The 20,339-nt window shown below is 40.8% G+C and overlaps 2 protein-coding genes across 2 annotated transcripts; one reads left to right on the plus strand and one right to left on the minus strand.

The window, feature by feature from the left end:
- Positions 1 to 8,424: 8,424 nt before the first annotated feature.
- On the minus strand, positions 8,425 to 9,083 carry Srp19 (signal recognition particle 19). Its single transcript, XM_065220761.1, has 2 exons — positions 8,759 to 9,083; positions 8,425 to 8,689 (listed from the first exon to the last, which is right to left on the minus strand). Exons 1-2 carry the CDS (start codon positions 8,999 to 9,001, stop codon positions 8,459 to 8,461), a joined length of 474 nt encoding a protein of 157 aa, XP_065076833.1. The 5' UTR covers positions 9,002 to 9,083; the 3' UTR covers positions 8,425 to 8,458.
- A 2,017-nt stretch (positions 9,084 to 11,100) lies between these two features.
- On the plus strand, positions 11,101 to 13,622 carry qm (quemao). Its single transcript, XM_065220762.1, has 6 exons — positions 11,101 to 11,391; positions 11,487 to 11,641; positions 12,035 to 12,179; positions 12,246 to 12,606; positions 12,670 to 12,797; positions 12,861 to 13,622. Exons 1-6 carry the CDS (start codon positions 11,311 to 11,313, stop codon positions 12,948 to 12,950), a joined length of 960 nt encoding a protein of 319 aa, XP_065076834.1. The 5' UTR covers positions 11,101 to 11,310; the 3' UTR covers positions 12,951 to 13,622.
- Positions 13,623 to 20,339: the final 6,717 nt, after the last annotated feature.

Here is a 20,339-nt window from a genome sequence, read left to right on the forward strand (position 1 = left end):
AAAGTTTAGAAGTTTTGGCCTAGATTTAGTATTCAGCAGTAGGATAAATCAGCTGAAGTCACTGTTAGGATCAACTAAAGATTCAATAAATGTCTTAGAGAAAGCCGGAGTCTACAAAATCTCTTGTCCAGATTGCAATAAAATCTACATTGGTCAGACGAAAAGGACTTTGGAAACAAGGTTCAAGGAACACATCGCAGAGGTAAAAAAGGCTAACAAAGAGATGGATAAAGGACTTCATTATGAATTTAAATCCAAGGTTGCAGAACATATCGTTACAAAGGGGCACAATTTGACTAAGGAAAACATTAATATCCTGCTGACTGTATCTTCGCCTTGGAAACTAGACGTAGCTGAAAGTCTAGAAATATTTAAACATAATCCATCAACATTGCTTAATAGAGATCAAGGAAACGGATACTCGAGACTCTTTAGCATGCTACCTAAAACAACACATCGTAGCATGCATCTACCTGTTGGAGACTGAATTTAGGTACCTGTTTAGGTAAATTTTGACATGGCAGTGGATACCTGCTGATTTTTAGTACCTACTGATTAGTATATAACTCGTAGATTAAAGATGGATTCTTCAGTGGTGTTGAGTACTTGGCACTGATGAAGTCTGCAAGTAGTAGACGAAATACGCGTATCTGTCAAAAGATAAGCAATTATAACGGAATTTAAAGGAAATAAACCAACCCACTCAAAGCTCTTCATAAAAATATAAATGTTTATATTTGGATTTTAGGTTAGCGACTGAAAGTCAATTTTTATTTGTTATATGCGACAGTTAGAAGATACTGAGAGGTTAGCACATATCATTGGCAAGAGACGTGCGTGTGAGAAAATTTGCGAAAAAATCTAAGGGCACCGGTGGGATTCGAACCCACAATTCCCATTCAGTACACGGGTGCATTGTCAATTATACAACAGTGGACCTATGGTCTACGGATGTATTTGGCTAATGACATATGAGTTTCGAATCCGTTTCCCTCCCTTAGTCTTTTTGCGCAAGCGTTCTCAATACACAACAATCGTCTATTACCGACGATATGTGCCAGAATCATTTTCAGTTTCTGATGCACGTAACTTCGAAAGGAAAACGAAAATCCGAAATGGATTTTGAATCCATTCCGGATACTCCTCCGACACCGAACGTAGGAAGAAACCGGTATGAGGACCAGTGGCTGTGAAATTTTCTGACCATCTAAAGTTTTGATTTGGATGTGTGTGCACCTCCAGGGCTGAAACGAAAAAACGACGCTAATATCACAATTTTTCACCGGTTCCACTGAACTGGAACCCCCGGACACCCACTCGGACGGGTACCCGCATCCCGGCACAGGACACCCTTAATCACAGGGTGAAAGAACCGGCATTTAGATGCCCTGCCCGAAGATCTTTTGTTTTTCATTTCTTTGCAATCCGTTTTATCTTCCCCTGCACTCAACTATTAAAATAATTTCAAAATATGTATGTTTATTTTAAACATGAGAAGCATGTTTAAAATTAACATATTTATTTTTGTTCGCGTAGCTGTCAAACCAAACAAAAACAAATACGTTTGTTTTCAACATGAATATTTTTAAAATCAACGTAACATTATTTTTATTTTAAACATTGATTTCACATGACTTCAAACATGGAATACGTTTGAAATCAACCTAATTTATTTTTGTGGCCAGAACAAACTGAGTTTACGTTTAAATTTAATTCAAATATTTTTGTTTCCACGATAGTTTTTTCTGCGTGTGCAACGTAGATAGAGTCGTCCCCCTCGGGAAAATCCACTAACCCCTCATTTTATGTGTCAAACTTTCTTAGCGAATCAAATCAAACAGAGTGTAGTACTAGAATTTTGACTACAATGGGATACATTAATCAATTTACTTGGGACCAATAGGCTAGTCAAGTCGTGAGCCAATTTAACATCGTTAGTTTCGTATTGATTATTGGTTGTACCATAGAGGTAACTCTAACACTATAAGTTCACAAGGAAACGTGCGCATCTTTTTGGCTCAGCTCTGGTACTATCTTCGGTCCCAAGCTAATCGATTCACCCCTCGAAACATAGGAAAATCCATTAACCCCTCATTTTATCTGTCAAACTTTCATAGCGAATCAAAACAAACATTGTGTAGTACTAGAATTTCGACTAGAATGGGATACGTTAATCGTTTGCTTGGGACCAATAGGCTAGTCAAGTAGTAAGCCAATTTCAAATCGATAGTTTCGTATTGATTGTTGGTTGTACTCAAAACTGAAATGCATAAAAAATGACAAAATGATACACTCCTTGCACACTGTCAAAGAATCATTGTACACAAAATCAACTTTGTGCAAAACCAAAACAAAAATACTATCCCATCTGGGGGATAATGGCACAAGCTTCTAAGAAAATTCTATTACAGCGAACCACATTATTTTAATTGATTTCTTCGTCAGTTAGTCGTCTGTCACTTCGTTTGTGGTAATATCATAGAGGTAACTCTAAGACCACTGGGTCCCGAAAAAAATCATTATTATTTTTGGCTCACTCAGTACCAGAACAACGGTCCCAAGCAGTCCCAAGCTATTTCACTCACCCCTGCATGTTCTGTATGAATCCACACACCCCTGATGTTATCTGTCAAACTTTCATAGCGAATCAAAACAAACATAGTGTAGTAATAGAATTTCAACTAGAATAGGGTACGTTAATCGTTTGCTTGGGACCAATAGGCTACTAAAGTGGTGAGCCAATTTAAAATCGTTAGTTTCGTATTGATTGTTGGTAATATCACAGTTCACAGACGTAACTCTTTGAAAAAGTTTTTCATGAAAACATAGCATCTCAAAACATAGGACCTTAGTAACGACATCTCTCCGGCTTCTCGCGGAAAATAAGCTTGCTCGCTAACTCGCAACAATATTGCATGAATGTTCAATAGAATGTATAGAAACGTCAAAGTGATCCAATGCCAGCGCTACGGCGAGTAGTTCGCGGAGCTGATAATATTCAAATCCATCGTTAAATGCGTGAACGAAGATACACAATGAATAGTTACGTCTGTTTTTCTGTGGTAATATTACACAACCGGCGGAATAACCTCTGTGCAGCTGATTGGATGCGATATCCCAACAAACAATTTGAGCTGGTTGAAAGCTGAATAAGCCATTTTTTAGCTGAAGAAGCATATTTTTGCCTGTAAAAGCTCTTATTCTGCTTCCAATGTTTGTTGGAATACAACAACTTTTTTTTCTGTGTAGGCTAGTTTTCCACATTCTTGAACTGAGATTCCTGACTTCAAATATGCCGTATTTAAAAGTTCTCAGTTTTAAAATAAAAGCAGGGCATGTACTTAGACAAAATTTTAGAATTCTGCTACTTTACTTCAAGCATAGAATTATAATGAGGATGCAAAATAGCGTGGAATTACTAATGAAATTTGACTAGAAATTTCTGGTAATTTTGAGGCGTAGTTTAAGCAAATTTTAATGAAAATTAAAGGTTGAACTGCAGAACAAAGTGGTAAAATTTCAAAATATGTACAAGTTCGGAATAAGTTTACTAATTATTGGATTTTTCACTGATTGTTTAACCACAGACAAACAGACATAACACATTGAATATTTCGCACTGTAAAACATCGTCGCTAAAACATTACCGCCATCTTTTGAGTACACTGTGGTAGGTAAAGGGTGTCCACGATGAAATTGCCACACACAAAATTGATTCGCAAAATTCGAGTTTTCATCCGATTGCCATCAAATTTTCAGGGATTGAGAAATAACTATTAAACTTCATTTTACCATTTTATTCGTATTTTATTTACAGTCCATACGCAAATGCCCGCACCTTGGCCTTAACCCCGGCCATAAGATTCTGCACAACCTGTGAATCAACCGTTTTTTGCATGTAAACCCATACTTTCTTCAGTTCCTCGACTGTCTTCACTACCTTAGGTCGTTTAAGAAGTTGCTGCTTCTTAATCGCCCAGTACTTCTCGATGGGGCGGAGCTCCGGAGTGTTGGGAGGGTTGAACATTTTCGGCACGAAATTGACCTTATTGTCCGCATACCACTTCAGCACGTCCTTGGAGTAGTGGCATGAGGCCAAATCCGGCCAGAAGATTGTTGGGACGTTGTGGGCCTTCAGGAGAGGAAGTAGCCGCTTCTGGAGGCACTCTTTTATGTAGACCTGTCCGTTCATCGTGTCCTGGGTCACGAAAGGTACACTCCGCTTCCCGCACGTGCAGATGGCTTGCCAAACCAGGAATTTCTTCGCAAATTTGGACATCTTCTGAGTGCGGACATGCTCCGGAACGCTGAACTTATCCTTGGCCGTGAAAAACAGGTTGCCGGGGATCTGTTTGAAGTCGGCCTTCACATATGTTTCGTCGTCCATGATGCAGCATTCAACTTTCGTCAGCATGTTGAGGTACAACTTCCTGGCACGGGTTTTGGCGGACTTGTTCTGCTTCTCGTCGCGATTAGGGGCCTTTTGTACCTTGAACCTTCGAAGCCCAGCCTTAGTTTTGGCCTTCTGGACAAAACTTCGGCTTAGGTGCAGCTTCTTAGCCACATCCCTAACGGAGGCGTTCGGATTTCGGTTGAAGGCCCCAACTACGCGGTTGTGATTTTTGGTGTTGTACGGAATACTTTTTCCTTCACTTCTGGGCTTCCGATCGGTGGTCAACCGTTCCTCGAACCGCTTAATCACTCGCGACACCGTGGAATTCGCGATTCCCAACGTTTTAGCGATGGAACGATGCGAGAGATCCTTGTTAACGTGATGAATGCGTAAGATTTTATCACGCACGAGCTGTTCTTTCGACTCCATTTCCGCGAGTTTTGATCACAGAACTTTAAAACTTGCAGGATGTAAATAATGCACTATGAACTAAATCCACCCAAATTTTCATTAAATTCTACCCAACGGTTAAAAGGTTAGAGCAATTTCATAGTGTGGCAATTTCATCGTGGACACCCTTTAGTACTCAGAACAGATGGCGGTAGTGTGTAAACGACAAACGCAAGGGAATTTACTATGCGACCCCGGCGTAGTGGTTAACATCCATGCCTCTCACGCCAAAGTCACGAGTTCAAATCTCACCCCCGGACAAGTCACGAATAACCCAAGCGTGTTAAAGTGACTATAATAATAAAAAAAAAAAAAAAAAAACTATGCGCGCCACAGGTGGTGGTACTACCAACTAAGAAACTTTTAAATTGACCGTTAAATGCTTGTTCGATGAACAACTTGCGGGAGTTATGTCTGTTTGTCTGTGGTTATATAGTAAAAAATTACCGAACGGCGGAAGCCGGGATTCGTGTGTATGGTTGAAACTAGAAATACTCAGAGTGAGAGATGGGCGGAGAGAATGTTTTGAGCCAAATGAACTGTCACAATCTGAGCCAATCGAACATTCCAATTAGAATGTTTCCGAGGATTTCTTATTCTTACTAGAATAAATTTGAGAGTATTGCAATCGAACAGAAATTCAATCACCTTTATGTTTTGTGTGCTTCTCAAATTCAACTAGTTTTTGGAACCAAAAACAATATTCTAGCTCTATTGATTAATTGATCTTCTTTGGTTAATGAATGGCACCAAGAAATGTGCAAAATATTGCGATGCAATCAATTTTTATTTTGCACGTTAACCGAATCCAAAATAAAAGTCATTGAAATGCTAGCTTCTAGCAAGGGTTGAAGATAATTTAGGAACAAATCCCTGCTGCCGAATTGTATTTTGTTTTCTCCGACTATCTCTCCCTCTGAGTATTTCTAGTTGAAACTTAAGGACAAATCTAATGAATCCACAAATTGCCCCTATCATGGCTGATTTTACAAGGCAAATATATGATCAAAGTTCTACTAAGAGAAATATTCTAATAACTCGAATATTTCTAACTTAGAAAAATTATTAACAGAATTCAATTCGTATAGGTACAAACAAATACGGCTCCAATCAAATTCCCGGTAGTTTTCGATTCCCGTTTAATTCCCGGTTCTCCTGGGTTTCCCGGTTCAGTAGTCACCCTGCACTACAAATTATGACCTTGAGCTGTGAAAAACACAACCGCATTGCAAAACTGGAACTACAACTAGAACTATATATTTACGCACTTTTGCATGACACAACAACACATCTTATCACTCCAGATTGGCTAAAAGCCCACATGACACGTACAATCACATAGAGGCACCCCAGGCAAGAAAAAACTTTAAACTGGTCAGTTCAGTTCTTCTTCAACCCCGTTCGAAATGCAGTGCCAAATTTGGGTGATCTTACCGCTCGTAGTATTTTTGATCATCGACCTGGCACATTCTCAAGACAGTAACATTATCAACAGAAAGATCAGTCGACGTAGACAGATAAGGCCTAAGTTAACAATCCATCCGAGTACGACTACAACGACGACCACCACAACAACAACAACGACTACTACAACCACTACCCCTGCACCGGAAACAACAACTATCCACACCAGAAAAAGGAATCCAGGACAACCGATACATTATGTTAGGCATCGTCCGGACCGCCCACCAACGCCGTCGTCTCGCCCGAATCGACGGCCAGCAGAAGGTCGACCGCATCGTCGACCTGTTTTTGATGGACGACCGGAACGCCCAAATGGACTGCCGATTAGCCACCCCGAAGGAAGACCTTGGCTGTTTCCTTTGCCAATGCCATTTCCATTCTTGCAAACAAATGCTAACTAGCACTATGTACTATGTAGAAGAAGATGTTCCAACTAATCGCATCATTGGAGAAGTTTATAAAAAAATTAGGTAACAAATGGATCACATCATTCGAGCAGTTTGAAATGCCAATTTCCTACCACTCGAACTTGCCCGTGGAACAATATTTTGATGTTTTCTTCTAGAACCTAGAAGAGTTAGAGTCTTAATTATGCTAAGCTTGAAAAATCTGGAATTTATTGCTTCATTTTCTGGAAATCACTGGTAGAAGATTGTCTCAAAACTGCTCGACAATATTATTAATTATATCATATTGTCGAGCAGTTTTTGGACGACCTACCAAAGATTTTAATAAAATGAGGCTCTTTTCTCGAAGTTCTAGAAGCAAAAATCTCATAAAATTGCTCCTTGATAAAGTTCGGGTGGTAGGAAACGTCATTGTACACGTCTCTTATGAGAAAAAAATCTCAAAAATATTACGCATATTACGCAAAGTTCGAATGGTAGGAAAGGTCATTTTAAACTGCTCGCCTCATGTTTAGTCGAGCAGTTTTTTGCCGACTCGCATTCAAGAAATGGATCATATCATTCGGGGAGTTTAAAATGACGTTTCATACCGCTCAAAACTTTATCTCGGAGCAATATTTAGCTTCTAGAACTTCGAGAACAGAGGGTTTTATTTTAGATTGGCCTAAAAAATCCGAATTTGACACATTTTCTTAAAATCTCTAGTAGACGAACGTCCGAAACTGCTCGACTATGTGATTAGATGTGGTAAAAGACTGCATATTTTTTTAAGTATTTAAACTCTTTGGACGTTCCGATGATCGTATAATTCGAGCAGTGTAAAACGTCTCCTACCATGAAACTATATTTTTCTTTAAATAAATTGGCTAATAGAAGGTCGTCTCAAAGCTGTAACTTAAGTTCTTTTAAAAAATAAAACGTTATTTGATTCAAATAATCCAACCGACATATCATTAATAAAAAAAAGCAAGGCAACCGAATGTGAATTACTCGAATCCGAGGAATAACCCAGCACGCTCCGTGGTTGCTACAATATTTAATGTTTGGCATCACTCATGTTGGTGCACGCGGGAACTGATTATTTTCGTATGGACAAACTTTCACTTTTATCATTCAGGTCTAAAAGGCACGTACATATCTACAACTCTGCCAATGCAATGCAAACACGCGTAAGCCTTGAATCCTCATTTCAGTTTCTATTTAGCTTCGCTCGAAATGCAGGGTCTATTCTGGTTAGTTCTAGTGCTGGTAACATTCCTTGGCATCGGTGTAGAACCTGGAGAATCCAGAATCAAACGAACTGCTAGCACGACAATTACCACTACTACTACTTCTACTACTCCTGCAGCTATAACTAAAAAGGTAATGGTGAGGCAGGCTAATAGTTACGAACCGAATCTTCCAATTCGTCGACAAAACCGTCGACGAAATGGACGTCCTAATCCTCAACCCCAACCCCTGCAAAGGTTCTTTCGGTTGCTAAAACCTCCAATATATCCCGTAAGTTTTACTACATCATAAAACCATATCATAAACTGTAACCGCAGTGCTCCATCATATCTTGCAGTTTCGACCGTTCCAATCCAATCCTGTCTTCTAGCTTGTCTACATCGGAGGTAACAACCCAAAGGAATGATGTTCTTTCTAATGTCAAATAAAAGCTTTATCCGTTTCCGAAAATTCAAAACAATTTAATTCACATTCATTTTGCACAATAAGAAAATAAATATCCACTCGTCCCAACCTACCGTCGCTTTCCCTTGCCCTTCTTGTGGGATTGTCCACCACCACTGGAACCTGCGCTGGCATGAACCTGCGCAACCGGTTCCGCCGGTTTGCCCTGCCTCGTCTTCAACTGGGGAATCGTCTTGCCCAAATATGCCAGTAAGCTATCCCTGCTCGGAAACTCCTGCTTAATGGGGCTTCCATCGCTGTCTTTCAACTGAACGCGAATCCTTCCACGGTACGCAAGCTCCTATAAATTTACCACGTCCCGCTATAATTCCAAAACAAACAAAAAACATGCACAAGGCCATCCACCTACCTTGCTCTTCTCCCGCGAATACAGCTTATTTTCCACAATCACGTTCAGGTTCAGCACATGCAGCACGTCCCGGATCTCCTGGTAGGACGGGTTTTCAACGCACAGGTCCTTCGGAATGCGACGGCCCTCCTGGCGGGTTTTCTTCTTGTTGATGTACGCCGGATAGATGCAGACCCACCGTTCCCGGTCCGTGTGCTGGAACGAGGAGTCCCACGGACGCATCGGTGCTTGCGCGGCTGCCATTTCACGACGGAGAACTTCGGAACTTTCACTAGATTCTATCTAATCACGGATCGAGGGGGACCAAAACAACAAAATCTTTACACGTTTGAGCTCAACTGTCAAAACATTCCACTTCGGCAGACGATGGTGCCCTATCAGCGATTTCCCCCGATCAGCTTCTGTCTATGAATTTCGATGTTTTCTCATTAGGGTGGGTCTGTACACTCAAAAAATATTGAAAGCTAAATTGGCAAATCAAAGTTGGCACTAATGGAGAATAGAAGAACTATGAGAGTGATGATGGTTTCAAAATTGTACACGGTGAGGTATACGAGTGCAATCTTAAAATGCTTTTATTTTGCAAATTGAGCATTTTATTTAAATCTGGTTGATGCTACGCTAGTGGAAAACTTAAGGACTACTTAATAGACACATAATATAGAAAAAATAATTTCTTTTCAGATTGTTATGTGTAGACATAGATTTCAGCTTTTCTACAACTGTAGCAGCAACCAGATTTAAATAAAATGCTCCATTTCTAAAATAAAAGCATTTTAAGATTGCACTCGTATACCTCACCGTGGAAAATTTTGAAACCATCATCACTCTCATAGTTCTTCTATTCTCCACGAGTGCCAACTTTGATTTGAAAATGTTCTTCCAGATTTTTAATGTGTTGTTATTTTAGCTGTAGAGGCCCAAACGCAATTTGAACGGAAGCGGAACGGAAACGGAAAGTTTGACAGTTGTCACAAATGACATCAAGATGCCTAACCGAAGTCGATTTGGTTCCAACAAGTTTTCAATTAGACAAGTTGGCTTACTCAGATCGGGCTTTTCCGCTGCCGTTGCCGTTCCGCTTCCGCTGTCATTGCGCTTGGGCTTTAAATTAGGGCTACAAAATGGTGAGTTGACAACCTGGAAGGAGCGGAATACCTAGCCCTGGTCCTCACAAGTTCCTACTTCACGCCTCCTCGAGTCATATGATAACAAAAGACTACCAGCTGAAACATGGACACAGCTGGTTGGCGTAGCCTGGGCAATGTTGCCAGTCCGGCAATAGCAAAGTGAAGAGGTGCGACGCGAAAACTGGCGCGGTAACCATAGTACGGTGATAGAGGAAATGCTTCACCAAACCTGAGCGTCTGTTCATCATGGAGGTGCGGCTCAAAACGGCGTCTGTTCTCCATGTTAGGAGCGGCTGATCACCGTCCTAGCACAAACGAAGTGACAGACGGAGCGGCTCGAAAACTTTGGTGACTAAACTGCTATTTCAATTTTTCAGTGTACCACATGGCAACACCACTACTACTGGATTGTACCACATGGCAACACATGGAGAGAGGGTCATGTGTGGCATATACTAGCGGTAGTGTAAGCAGGTCTTAACTTGATGCTTAACGAGTCAGCAAGCCATGTGTGCAGCCCTCCGTTGTAAGCGCAATAGTTCAATGCTGGTAAACAGAGGTATCTATGGACTCGTCTATGGAAACGCTTCATAAACACACACGGGCAACTCACTTTCGGACCAGCTCTTCACAAGGTAAGTTGCACACGTGTTTTATTTCCTTCCCCTGATGACGGGATAAGTACCATCTAAGTGCGACGGTCTCGCGACATAAAACTTAGTATAGTTTTGAAGGATATATAAATCGAAAAAATGTATAAATTTTGATTAATCATAAAATGCATAAAATTTAATCAATATTGGTTTTGTAATATTTTGTGTGTATATGCTGTGTCATGTCCCCTTGAAAAAACATCGCATCTCACAACGCCACCAAACGGTCAATAGGAAAAACCAAAAACTTGGTTTATTGGCGTTGACGGCACCGTCGAAAAATTTGCTCTTCTAGCAAATATAGACAGTTTCTTATGGGAACTTTCGGTGGAGTGAAAGGATAGTACAAAGTCCGCCATGTTTCACGCACAGTCTGACGTTTGCTTATGGATTTTCTCATAGGAGTGAAGAGCTACAGAGTCTTAATATGGACCAACAGGTCTGTGCCATAAAAAGGGAGCTACAGAGTCGCCGTCAACGCCAATAAAAAAAAAATGACATTTCCACATCGCAGTCGCAGTCAGGCAGGCTGTCAGTTGATCGCATCATTGTTTACCTGCTCCAGTGAAAGGTTCGATAATTTTTATGCTAAAATAAATTTAAGGGCAACTACTTTTACGATTTTTACAATTAGTTGTAAATAGCAGTGCGTTGGGTACCCCAAGACCACTTAGAACCTGCGCCGCTTCTTGTGATCTCAACCCTTCCTCCAGGAATCTCCTTGTGTGGTCGCAATTGTAGGTGTATTGTAGTGTGTTGTTTATTCAGGATGGCCAAATTCGATATGGACGAGTTCAACGAGATTCTGGAGAAGTGCCGGGATCAATCACTGCAGAAGGAACAAGATGCGGTAAGAATGTTCTACTTCATTTCGATGAATCATCCAAAGACAATGAATGACCAATGATGACTGATAACAATGTTTGTTTTGTTGTTTGCTGTCAGATACTGCTGGAACCGTTTGCCTACATCCAGCAGATACCGGGAAAGCAATTTCGTGCCAAGATGGCACTGGCCTTTAACCATTGGCTGGACATTCAGGAGGAGAAGCTGGCCGCGATCGGGGAGGTCGTTCAGATGATGCACAATTCCAGTTTGCTGTGAGTATGAACCACTTTTCATTGTTCAAAATCGTGATTAATCAGGGTTCGATCGACTTGCGGTTTGGCCTTGAGTTAAGTTGCTTTCTGACGCAATAGTGCTTGTATCGATATCGATTTGTTGGATGATTTGACGTCCCAATCAGGGGAGTCTTGTACGTATGGTACTGAATAACAACCACCATTGTAATGCTTATTTAAAAATTATCAATTATTAAGTGTAAATGTGCTTAAAAGGGCACTTAAGTTGAGATTCGGCATAAGCTTGGATAAGAGCGCCAAAGTCATGAAGAGAAGTTGAGGTACCTATCGTATAACTCAATCCACTAACATCACTAACGGGCGCTCAATTTTTCTTTTTGTTTCCGGGATTCGACCACAAAATCTGCACAGAATCGATGATATCGAAGATAACTCTATACTCCGAAGAGGAATTCCGGTAGCTCACAAGATCTACGGCATAGCGAGTACGATCAACGCCGGTAACTACGTTCTGGTGTTGGCACTTGCCAAGGTTCACAGTCTGGGTCATCCGAAGGTAGGATCCGCTCGTTGCCCTTGAATTAAGGAAGCGATTGATTCAATTCTTTCTAACCTGGAACAGGCCCAACAGGTGGTAACCGAGCAGCTACTGGAGCTGCACCGAGGTCAGGGGATGGAAATCTACTGGCGAGACAACTTCATCTGTCCAACCGAAGCGGAATACAAACAGATGGTGATCCGAAAGACTGGCGGACTGTTCATGCTGGCCATCCGGCTGATGCAACTGTTTAGTGATAGCAACAAAGACTTTACCAAACTGACGGCCATCCTGGGGCTGTCGTTCCAGATCCGGGACGACTACTGCAATCTGACGTCGAAGGATTACTCGGACAACAAGAGCTACTGCGAAGATCTGACCGAGGGCAAATTTAGCTTCCCGGTGATACACGCGGTGCTGAATCAAAAGGATCGACAGGTGTTGCGTGAGTGATGTCTGGATTACTGTATTCGGGAGTTTGAAGTAATTGACGTTTTGTCTGTTCTAGATATTTTACGACAAAGAACGCAGGACGTTGAAGTGAAGCGCTATTGCGTATCCCTCTTAGAAAAGCTTGGTAGTTTTAAATACACCGCTGAAGTACTAGAAATGCTCGACAATGAAGCTAGAGCTGAGGTGAGTTACAATTTTTATTCGCATTGTAGGCAGGTTTTACGAAATTGTATTATTTTTCCCTAGATCGAACGACTAGGCGAGAATCCGATCATGCAATCGCTATTGGATGATCTACTCAGTTGGAAAGCGGTCGATGCTGGTGAAGCATCGTAAAACCACCGTTTCCTCCCTTCTGCAACCGCCAACCCTGTACCGAATGAATTGAATCTTAAATGTAGCAGTTCTAGATCCAAACACACGACAAGCAAGAGAAGAACAATTTCCACCACAAAGACGATCTACTAGAAGACAAGAGCACTCTCTTTTGTTATGAATTTTTTGCACACCTTCACATTTGGTACAACCAGAAAAGTGCGATTCAGATTTACTATTCAGAAAAGAAAGTATGAACTATTTATATATATTTTCTGGTAATCGTATTACGTGGATCGCGAGTATATTGTGACTAGCATTTATAGGAAAGGACAAAGTAAGAATGGAGGGAGATTTTCGTGGGAAGAATCATTGGAACACAGGTCAACGGAACGAAGGATTTCAGCGCGCGAAGGGTGGTTATGGGTATGTGGTAGCACCGAACCGAATCGAGGCAAAAAAAAAGACATTAGCTGCAGGATTTCACACTGTAATTGTAATTATTCGAAATAATTCACATTAGGAATTTAATTTGACTGGTTCGTTTTCTGTGCGTGTACTTTGTACGAATGCTGGCTGGGGCTTGTTGCGCGGGTATATAATACTTGGCTGGACTGAGCAAGCGATTCCTCTTTAGTTTTATCTAAGCTATAACTACACTGTAAAAACAGTCATTTGTTGGATTTTCGAAAACGGTATGGTAATTTTCATTGGCTGAAACGTATCCGAATTTCTGTCATGCGGTGTTCAACTTTTCAACTTAACGTTTCGAGAGTCAAATTGTTCAAGAAAATGGTCAACAACGACGGAACAAATGAATTGATTTACTTTTGTCACGCCTTTTGACGTAGGACTACGTCTTTGATTTCTATATGGGGGTACACTTTGTGAAAACCGAAAATGGAACATGTAACAAATTGAGAAAGATTTGATTTTGATTTTTGATTTTGATTTTGCGAGACAGAAGGGGGTCTTATGAAGGCCAGATCTCAAGTCTCAAGGCCAAATTCCAGAACTTGAGTGGAACATGGTTCTCACGTCAGACTATAATGTCTAAAATGAACCACATGCCCCAACCAACCCCTAGAACGGCTCCTATACACTCTCCATGCTGAATCGTGAGTCCCCCCTTTTCCCATATCATTACATGCAAAATAATAACCCGATGCAGGTCAATTGAATATGCCTAATTGAATTAGTTGCAATGATAGTGTTAACAGTAATGACAGTATAATATAGTAATTTAATAAAATGGATATTTACCTGTTAATAATGATCGAGGTTGGTGAAAAGTATGGGAAGTTGTTAGTAGATTTTACCATCACATAGTTAGTCGAATCCTTGGAAACCATCATCCTCGTCTTCAGAGAAACCTCTGAAATCCAGGATGTTCAGTTGCTCATCGCTACTTGAATCGCTGAGAGTAACTTCCGAGTCTTCGTATTCTGATTCCACCATTTCAGTGAACAATCTTGTCGTGGCTGATTTGAACTCACTTCTGTTATTAGCCACCTCTTGCCAATAATCCACCGATCGACCGCTTCTTTCTACATCCTGCCTTGCGCTGGTTTTCCAAGTGAAGCAGGGTCTTCCAACTTTTTTCTTCTCCGGGATCCTATACTCTAGGGCTTTCCTGATAATCCCCTGAGGTGCGCTTCTAACGACGTGTCCATAAAAGTTTAGACGAGAAACCCTGATTTTATTATTTATGGTTCTTCCTTCCAACTCCCGTACAGCTATATACTGTGAATCAGACTGTTCATTGTTCGGTGAAGTCTCTACATTGACTAATTGTTGTTCTTGTGGTTGTTGCTGCTGTGACTGTTCATGTTTTCAGATTCTTCTCCTTCACGAGACCCTGCATTACTCCTGCTCAATCTTTTTAGTGTAGACAACATCGTGCTCTCCATTCTACGGAGGGAGTTCCTATTACTTTTGAGTACCGTTGCCACTTCCATTGAATACGTTACTACCGGCGTTATCAAAGCGTGATACAGTTTCTTTACCACAGGCCATCTTACTGGGTGTTGTCGCAAAAAACCGCATAGTGTATGGAAGGCTTTGTATGCTTTCTTTATTCGATCTGATGTTGTCTGTTTCCGGGTTAGACTGCTGGTAATCGTTGCTCCTAGGTATGTCAGTTTCGTTACTAGGGTTAGTTTGTATTTTCCAAAATCATATGTCTGGTCTGGGTTAACGTTCCTTATATTGTACGGGTCCCTAAACAGTACTTTGGTTTTGGAGGTATTTATTTCCAAACCAATCGATGCTAATAATGGTTCCAATACAGATAGCAGATGTTCGACTTCGTCAATATTTTCACACAAAAACAGGAGGTCATCAGCATATGCCAGAATGAGCGGTAGTACGATACTCTCTATATGCTCCATATTTAGTTCTGGGATAAATTCCTTCATCGTGACAAGTACGTGATGCAACATGATAACAAACAAGATTGGGCTGATGGGGCAACCTTGTTTGATTCCTCTTTTCTTTCGTGTTATTTGCGTGCGTTGGCCATACCACTGCAAGGATGCCTCTTCACTCAAACACGCCTTAAGAATCCTGTTAACCAATGATTCGGACACGCCCATTTCCCGCAATATTGGGGAAAGCTTTGACACATCGATTTTATCAAATGCTTGCCGAAGGTCCACAGATACTATAATGACGGGTTTGCCTTTACGCCATTTTTCATCCAGTATCCGTCGAAGAACAAAAATCTGGTCCGTAGAACTTCTTTTTCGCATGAAGGCCATCTGGTAATCGGGAATCTGCGGAAGTTGCTGTTGTAGTCTGTTCAGCAATATTTTTGCATACAGTTTATATGCTACTGAGCATAATGTAATTCGCCTGTAGTCATTTGTCGATTGTGGGCTGGGTATTTTTGGGATTGGTATCTGTATTGTTGTTGCCCATGACACCGGGACTTCGTTGCTCCGAAAAACGTCGACTAGTAGTTCCACTAATTGATCCAGTAGGTTTTCAGATCCGTGTTTCAGCAATTCAGCTGCTATTCCATCCAGGCCAGGTGCGGAATTGTTACGCATTTCTATTATTATTCTTATCACCTCGTCCTTTGTAGGGTCTGGTCCCGGAGAGCGCTCGTCAGTTTCATCAGTTAGCTGAATATCTGTCCCCGCTCCTTGTTCTCGTAGCCTCATCTCCCAGTCTCTAATATGGATAAATTTCCCACGCTTGCTTCCATTATTCCTTCTGTGTGCTTTGATAAACCTGAATGTTTTCACCATTTTATCTAATCCATTATCATGTTCTGTTTCTTCAAGAAACCTGTTGATTTTGTCTTAGAAATGTTGTTTAAAAGCATTTGCTTTATCGCGTCTGGCTTCCGCGCAGCTTTTCTTCAAAACTGAGTTCGACCGATCCAAAATAAGTTTGTGATGAATTTGATCGTACCGTTTATAAGCTTTCTCACGCCTTGGAGTCATAGGAGATGTGGGACAACTCAAGTGAGATTGTGCTGCTGTAGTCATAGCCGTAGCTATCTTTTCCCATTTTTCACTTATGCTGGCATTACCAGGGATGCGAGCTAGGTTTCTATCTAATGTTACCTGGTATCTTTCCTTTATGGTTTCGTCATTATATAGTAGTCCTAGATCTAGTTTAGCCCGCTTCGTTGGATGAATGGCTGGACCTTCTTGTGAAATTGTTACACTTTCTGTATTTCTTTTGCGTTTAATTATTCCTATCACCATTTTATGATCGCTGATTGATGCTGGATGCAGGAACGCTTTGATATCAGGATTGCATAAAAAGGACATTACGCTTAGTAGTATATGGTCGATTTGAGATTCACTCTTCCGGTTGCTCCATGTAACTCTGACGGATTTTGACTTGGCGAATGTGAGGTAATCCTTGAGTTTGAGACAATGAATTAGATTCTTCAATTCCAGTCCGTTTACATTTGACTGCCGATGTAGTAGGTTGTGTCCTATGTAGCGTCTATCGCTATCCGTTAGGTCTTCTACTCCTAGGTGGGCATTGAAATCGCCGAGCATTGCGATTCTGTTTTGTAGGTGGTTTGAAAGACCTAAAACATATCTAATCAACACAGAAAATTCTCCATTATCCTCCTTGGTCACCGGTCTAGCATAAGTGGATATAAATATAATATTTTCTCCAGCGAAGTCACTAAGATACGAGCACGAGTTCGAATTTATCTTTTTGAATTTATTCGGCTTATGTATAGATTTATGAACGACAATAGCAGTCCCTCCTCCTTCTCGTTGGCGAATTCTATCGTCATCGTTAACATTGTACCACACATAATGTCGTGTCTCGAACGTGCATCCAGGCATACGCGACTCTTGTATAGCGGCTAATGTGATCTGTTGTTCGTTAAGCGCAATGTCTAATTCGTCTCGTTTCCTGTCATTTGAGCATCCTCTGACGTTCCATGTTGCTATTCTGTATTTTTGGTTTGGGTTTCCTGTCATTGTCGTATTAATTGTCGTATGTTCGTATGACCTGTTACTTATTTGTGATGCATCAATCCTTGGGTTCCGCTGCCATATTTCGATTTCGCTGTTCGGGGCCTGATAACCTCGTTCATTGGGTGTCTGTTCTGTTACCTCTTGGGATCTATTATTTCGTAATTGTAGATTTTGGATAATACTATCGTAGTGATTCCTGCTGCAACTTTCTCTAGTATGAGCAGTAATCCGGTATGCAAGGCGTATAACTCCATTGACTGTTCCATTCTCGTTAAATTTTATAATTGGTCCATTTTCGTTGTACACGTCGACTCTCCTTCCATAGATTATGGATACCGCTGAAATCGTTTCCTCACCGCCCCATTCTGCTGAGGTTTCGAGCCTTTGCAAGAACAGTTGGGTTTTCTCTTCCAATGTATTACCAGGAGTGCGTATTTCAGGATTCATAAGATAGGATATCAGGTTGTCTGAATATGTATGAATGTGACTCCGGATGTGAGTCACAACTTCCCGTCTGAGCTGCCAAACCATCTCATAATGTTGCTCCGAATGCACCTCTGTATGATAAAGTTGGTTCACTATCGATGAAAATAAACAGTGTCCATCTCTTGCTATCAATCTCACTAGTACAGCTCCTCGATTATACCGCATTACTTCCATTTTGAATCTGATCGTGGATCCTTCGTGTTTTTATCTAACTATCTCCATTATATTCGTAGGCGTCGGATCAATTCTGCAAGATTATGTGATACTTACATTTAAGTATTATTTTATCTTCACCTTGTTCAGTGTATCTCATCATGCACCGATATAAAGAGAGAAAGACAATAGAACAAAAAAAAATAATTAATTAAGTATTATTAGTAACATTTATTAAATTTGCTATCAGGGTGCCTTCCATTCAACTATGGACATAACTGTGGAATAACAAGATGCGCCAAACACAAACCCCACACTTCCCTCCGCCACTTACGCACAACATACATCATCATAATATCCCACCACTCCACCATCTCACAAAAATTCCTTCAGGCAAAATGAATGGAAGGCACCCTGTTTACTGTTTACAATTAGGCTTATAGACATGCGTAAACTTTGAAACCTCTACCCAATCTGGCAAATCTAATCATCAAAAACTTAAAAGGCACCAAAGGTGGTACAAATAAAAGCAAAAACTCCACTGAATGCTAATAAATGAAACCGATGAATGACTGACTATTTTACGAGAAATCGAGGAAGTAATATTGAATAGTAGTAGCAACAATCAATACGAAACTAACGATTTTAAATTGGCTCACCACTTTAGTAGCCTATTGGTCCCAAGCAAACGATTAACGTACACTATTCTAGTTGAAATTCTATTACTACACTATGTTTGTTTTGATTCGCTATGAAAGTTTGACAGATAATATCAGGGGTGTGTGGATTCATGCAGAACATGCAGGGGTGAGTGAAATAGCTTGGGACTGCTTGGGACCGTTGTTCTGGTACTGAGTGAGCCAAAAATAATAATGATTTTCTTCGGGACCCAGTGGTCTTAGAGTTATCTCTATGGTAGTAGTAAAGAGGGATTTGCGGTAGAACAGTCATTTTGTTTGCGCCCTCGTCGTCTTCAAATTCGCTCGTAAGGAAATCATCTTCGTTGTCTTCATCCGAGAAGGAATATAGTTGATATCGTTGTTTTCTTCAAAACTGCATCGTATTGATCTAAATAAAAGAAAAGAGAAAACAAAATCGCCCCTCGATTAAGCCAAATTCAAAGGTAGTATCTGTGTGATGTAGCATTCCAAAAGTTTTGAGCCAAATAATGAAAATTAATTTTTTACAGTTTTTTTTAACTATTAGACTCAATTATTTAAAAGAAACAATTCATATTTTATACTATAATTCTAAACTACATAATTATTTAATTTTGGCTAGTAGTTAAATCAAAACAAACTTTGGTCCGCTACATCACAACTGGCATCACTAGTGTGCATCTTTCAAAATGTAAAGATACAGACAAGCCCTGGGACCTGGTTGCAGTTAAGCAATCCTCAAGGTTATGCCAATGCCCAGGGATGTAACAAATTGAGAAAGATTTTGAACGTTAATAAATCATCTGCCCCTGGTCTAATTTCAATAATTTTATCACCAATCGATCAGCAATATAGCTACGCATCGATAACAATGCTTCCGAATGTTGATTTTCAACAAGAAACTATTGAAAAATTGGTAAATGTCCAGCATTGTCAAATTAAATCCACCAATTACCTACATGCATATGCAGCTTCCCCAGCACAGTCGTCAGAGAGTAGTAAGTAGACGAAACAAATCGAAGTGGCATTTGCCTCCGATCCTCGGGCGCGTGCGAATATGGAGAATGGATTTGCGTAATATTTTGCACACTCATCGCCATACTCAGAACCACACGCTCCCAACGACCACACCACTGTGGTGGTGTTCGGTCGTCGAAATTAGTAGCAGCAGTAGCAGTGCTTTCGGCGTGTGGCGTTGAAAATTGTTCTCCAGTAGCAACGAAAGGCTGCCTGCAAGCAGCGAGCTGCAGAGCCCACATAAGCAACCATCAAAGGAGGAAGAAGCTGCACCGCTATGCTATGGATCGGAATCAGTAGCTCGTCGTGCTCAGCTCAGCATTACTCAACCATCACTTCAAAATGGTCCTTTTCAGGACCACCATAAATTTGTTAAGAGTATTATTTGGACATTTGTCAAGGTCATCAGTTCCCGCAAGCATCTAGCTATCAAGGCTCAACCTGGTCTCTATAGAAGATGTGGAATTGTAAGCCCGAATGTATTGGTGAGATTAATCATCGTCCGACCATTTTCCAGAACACGGTGGTAGGAAGTGTTCAAAATCCATATAGAATTTGAGAGAAGTGGGAATAATTCGCTTTGGGTGTATATTCAGTACCCAGAAAGCCAATAAAATCAAATTTGTCAGAAAATTAGCTCT

Source organism: Ochlerotatus camptorhynchus, unplaced genomic scaffold (assembly GCF_037179485.1).
Source record: "Ochlerotatus camptorhynchus isolate MF236.1 unplaced genomic scaffold, CSIRO-AGI_Acam_v1.1 ptg000132l, whole genome shotgun sequence".
Taxonomy (NCBI): Eukaryota; Metazoa; Arthropoda; class Insecta; order Diptera; family Culicidae; genus Ochlerotatus; species Ochlerotatus camptorhynchus.

What these genes read in the sequence shown, in the direction of transcription:
- Srp19 (XM_065220761.1), bottom strand. Translation starts at nt 9,001, where the DNA reads ATGGCAGCCGCGCAAGCACCGATGCGTCCGTGGGACTCCTCGTTCCAG. An exon ending in ATTCGCGGGAGAAGAGCAAG is followed by an intron (nt 8,690 to 8,758) that starts GTAGGTGGATGG and finishes GTAAATTTATAG; the next exon opens with GAGCTTGCGTACCGTGGAAG.
- qm (XM_065220762.1), top strand. Translation starts at nt 11,311, where the DNA reads ATGGCCAAATTCGATATGGACGAGTTCAACGAGATTCTGGAGAAGTGC. An exon ending in ACAGTCTGGGTCATCCGAAG is followed by an intron (nt 12,180 to 12,245) that starts GTAGGATCCGCT and finishes AACCTGGAACAG; the next exon opens with GCCCAACAGGTGGTAACCGA. An exon ending in ACAATGAAGCTAGAGCTGAG is followed by an intron (nt 12,798 to 12,860) that starts GTGAGTTACAAT and finishes ATTTTTCCCTAG; the next exon opens with ATCGAACGACTAGGCGAGAA.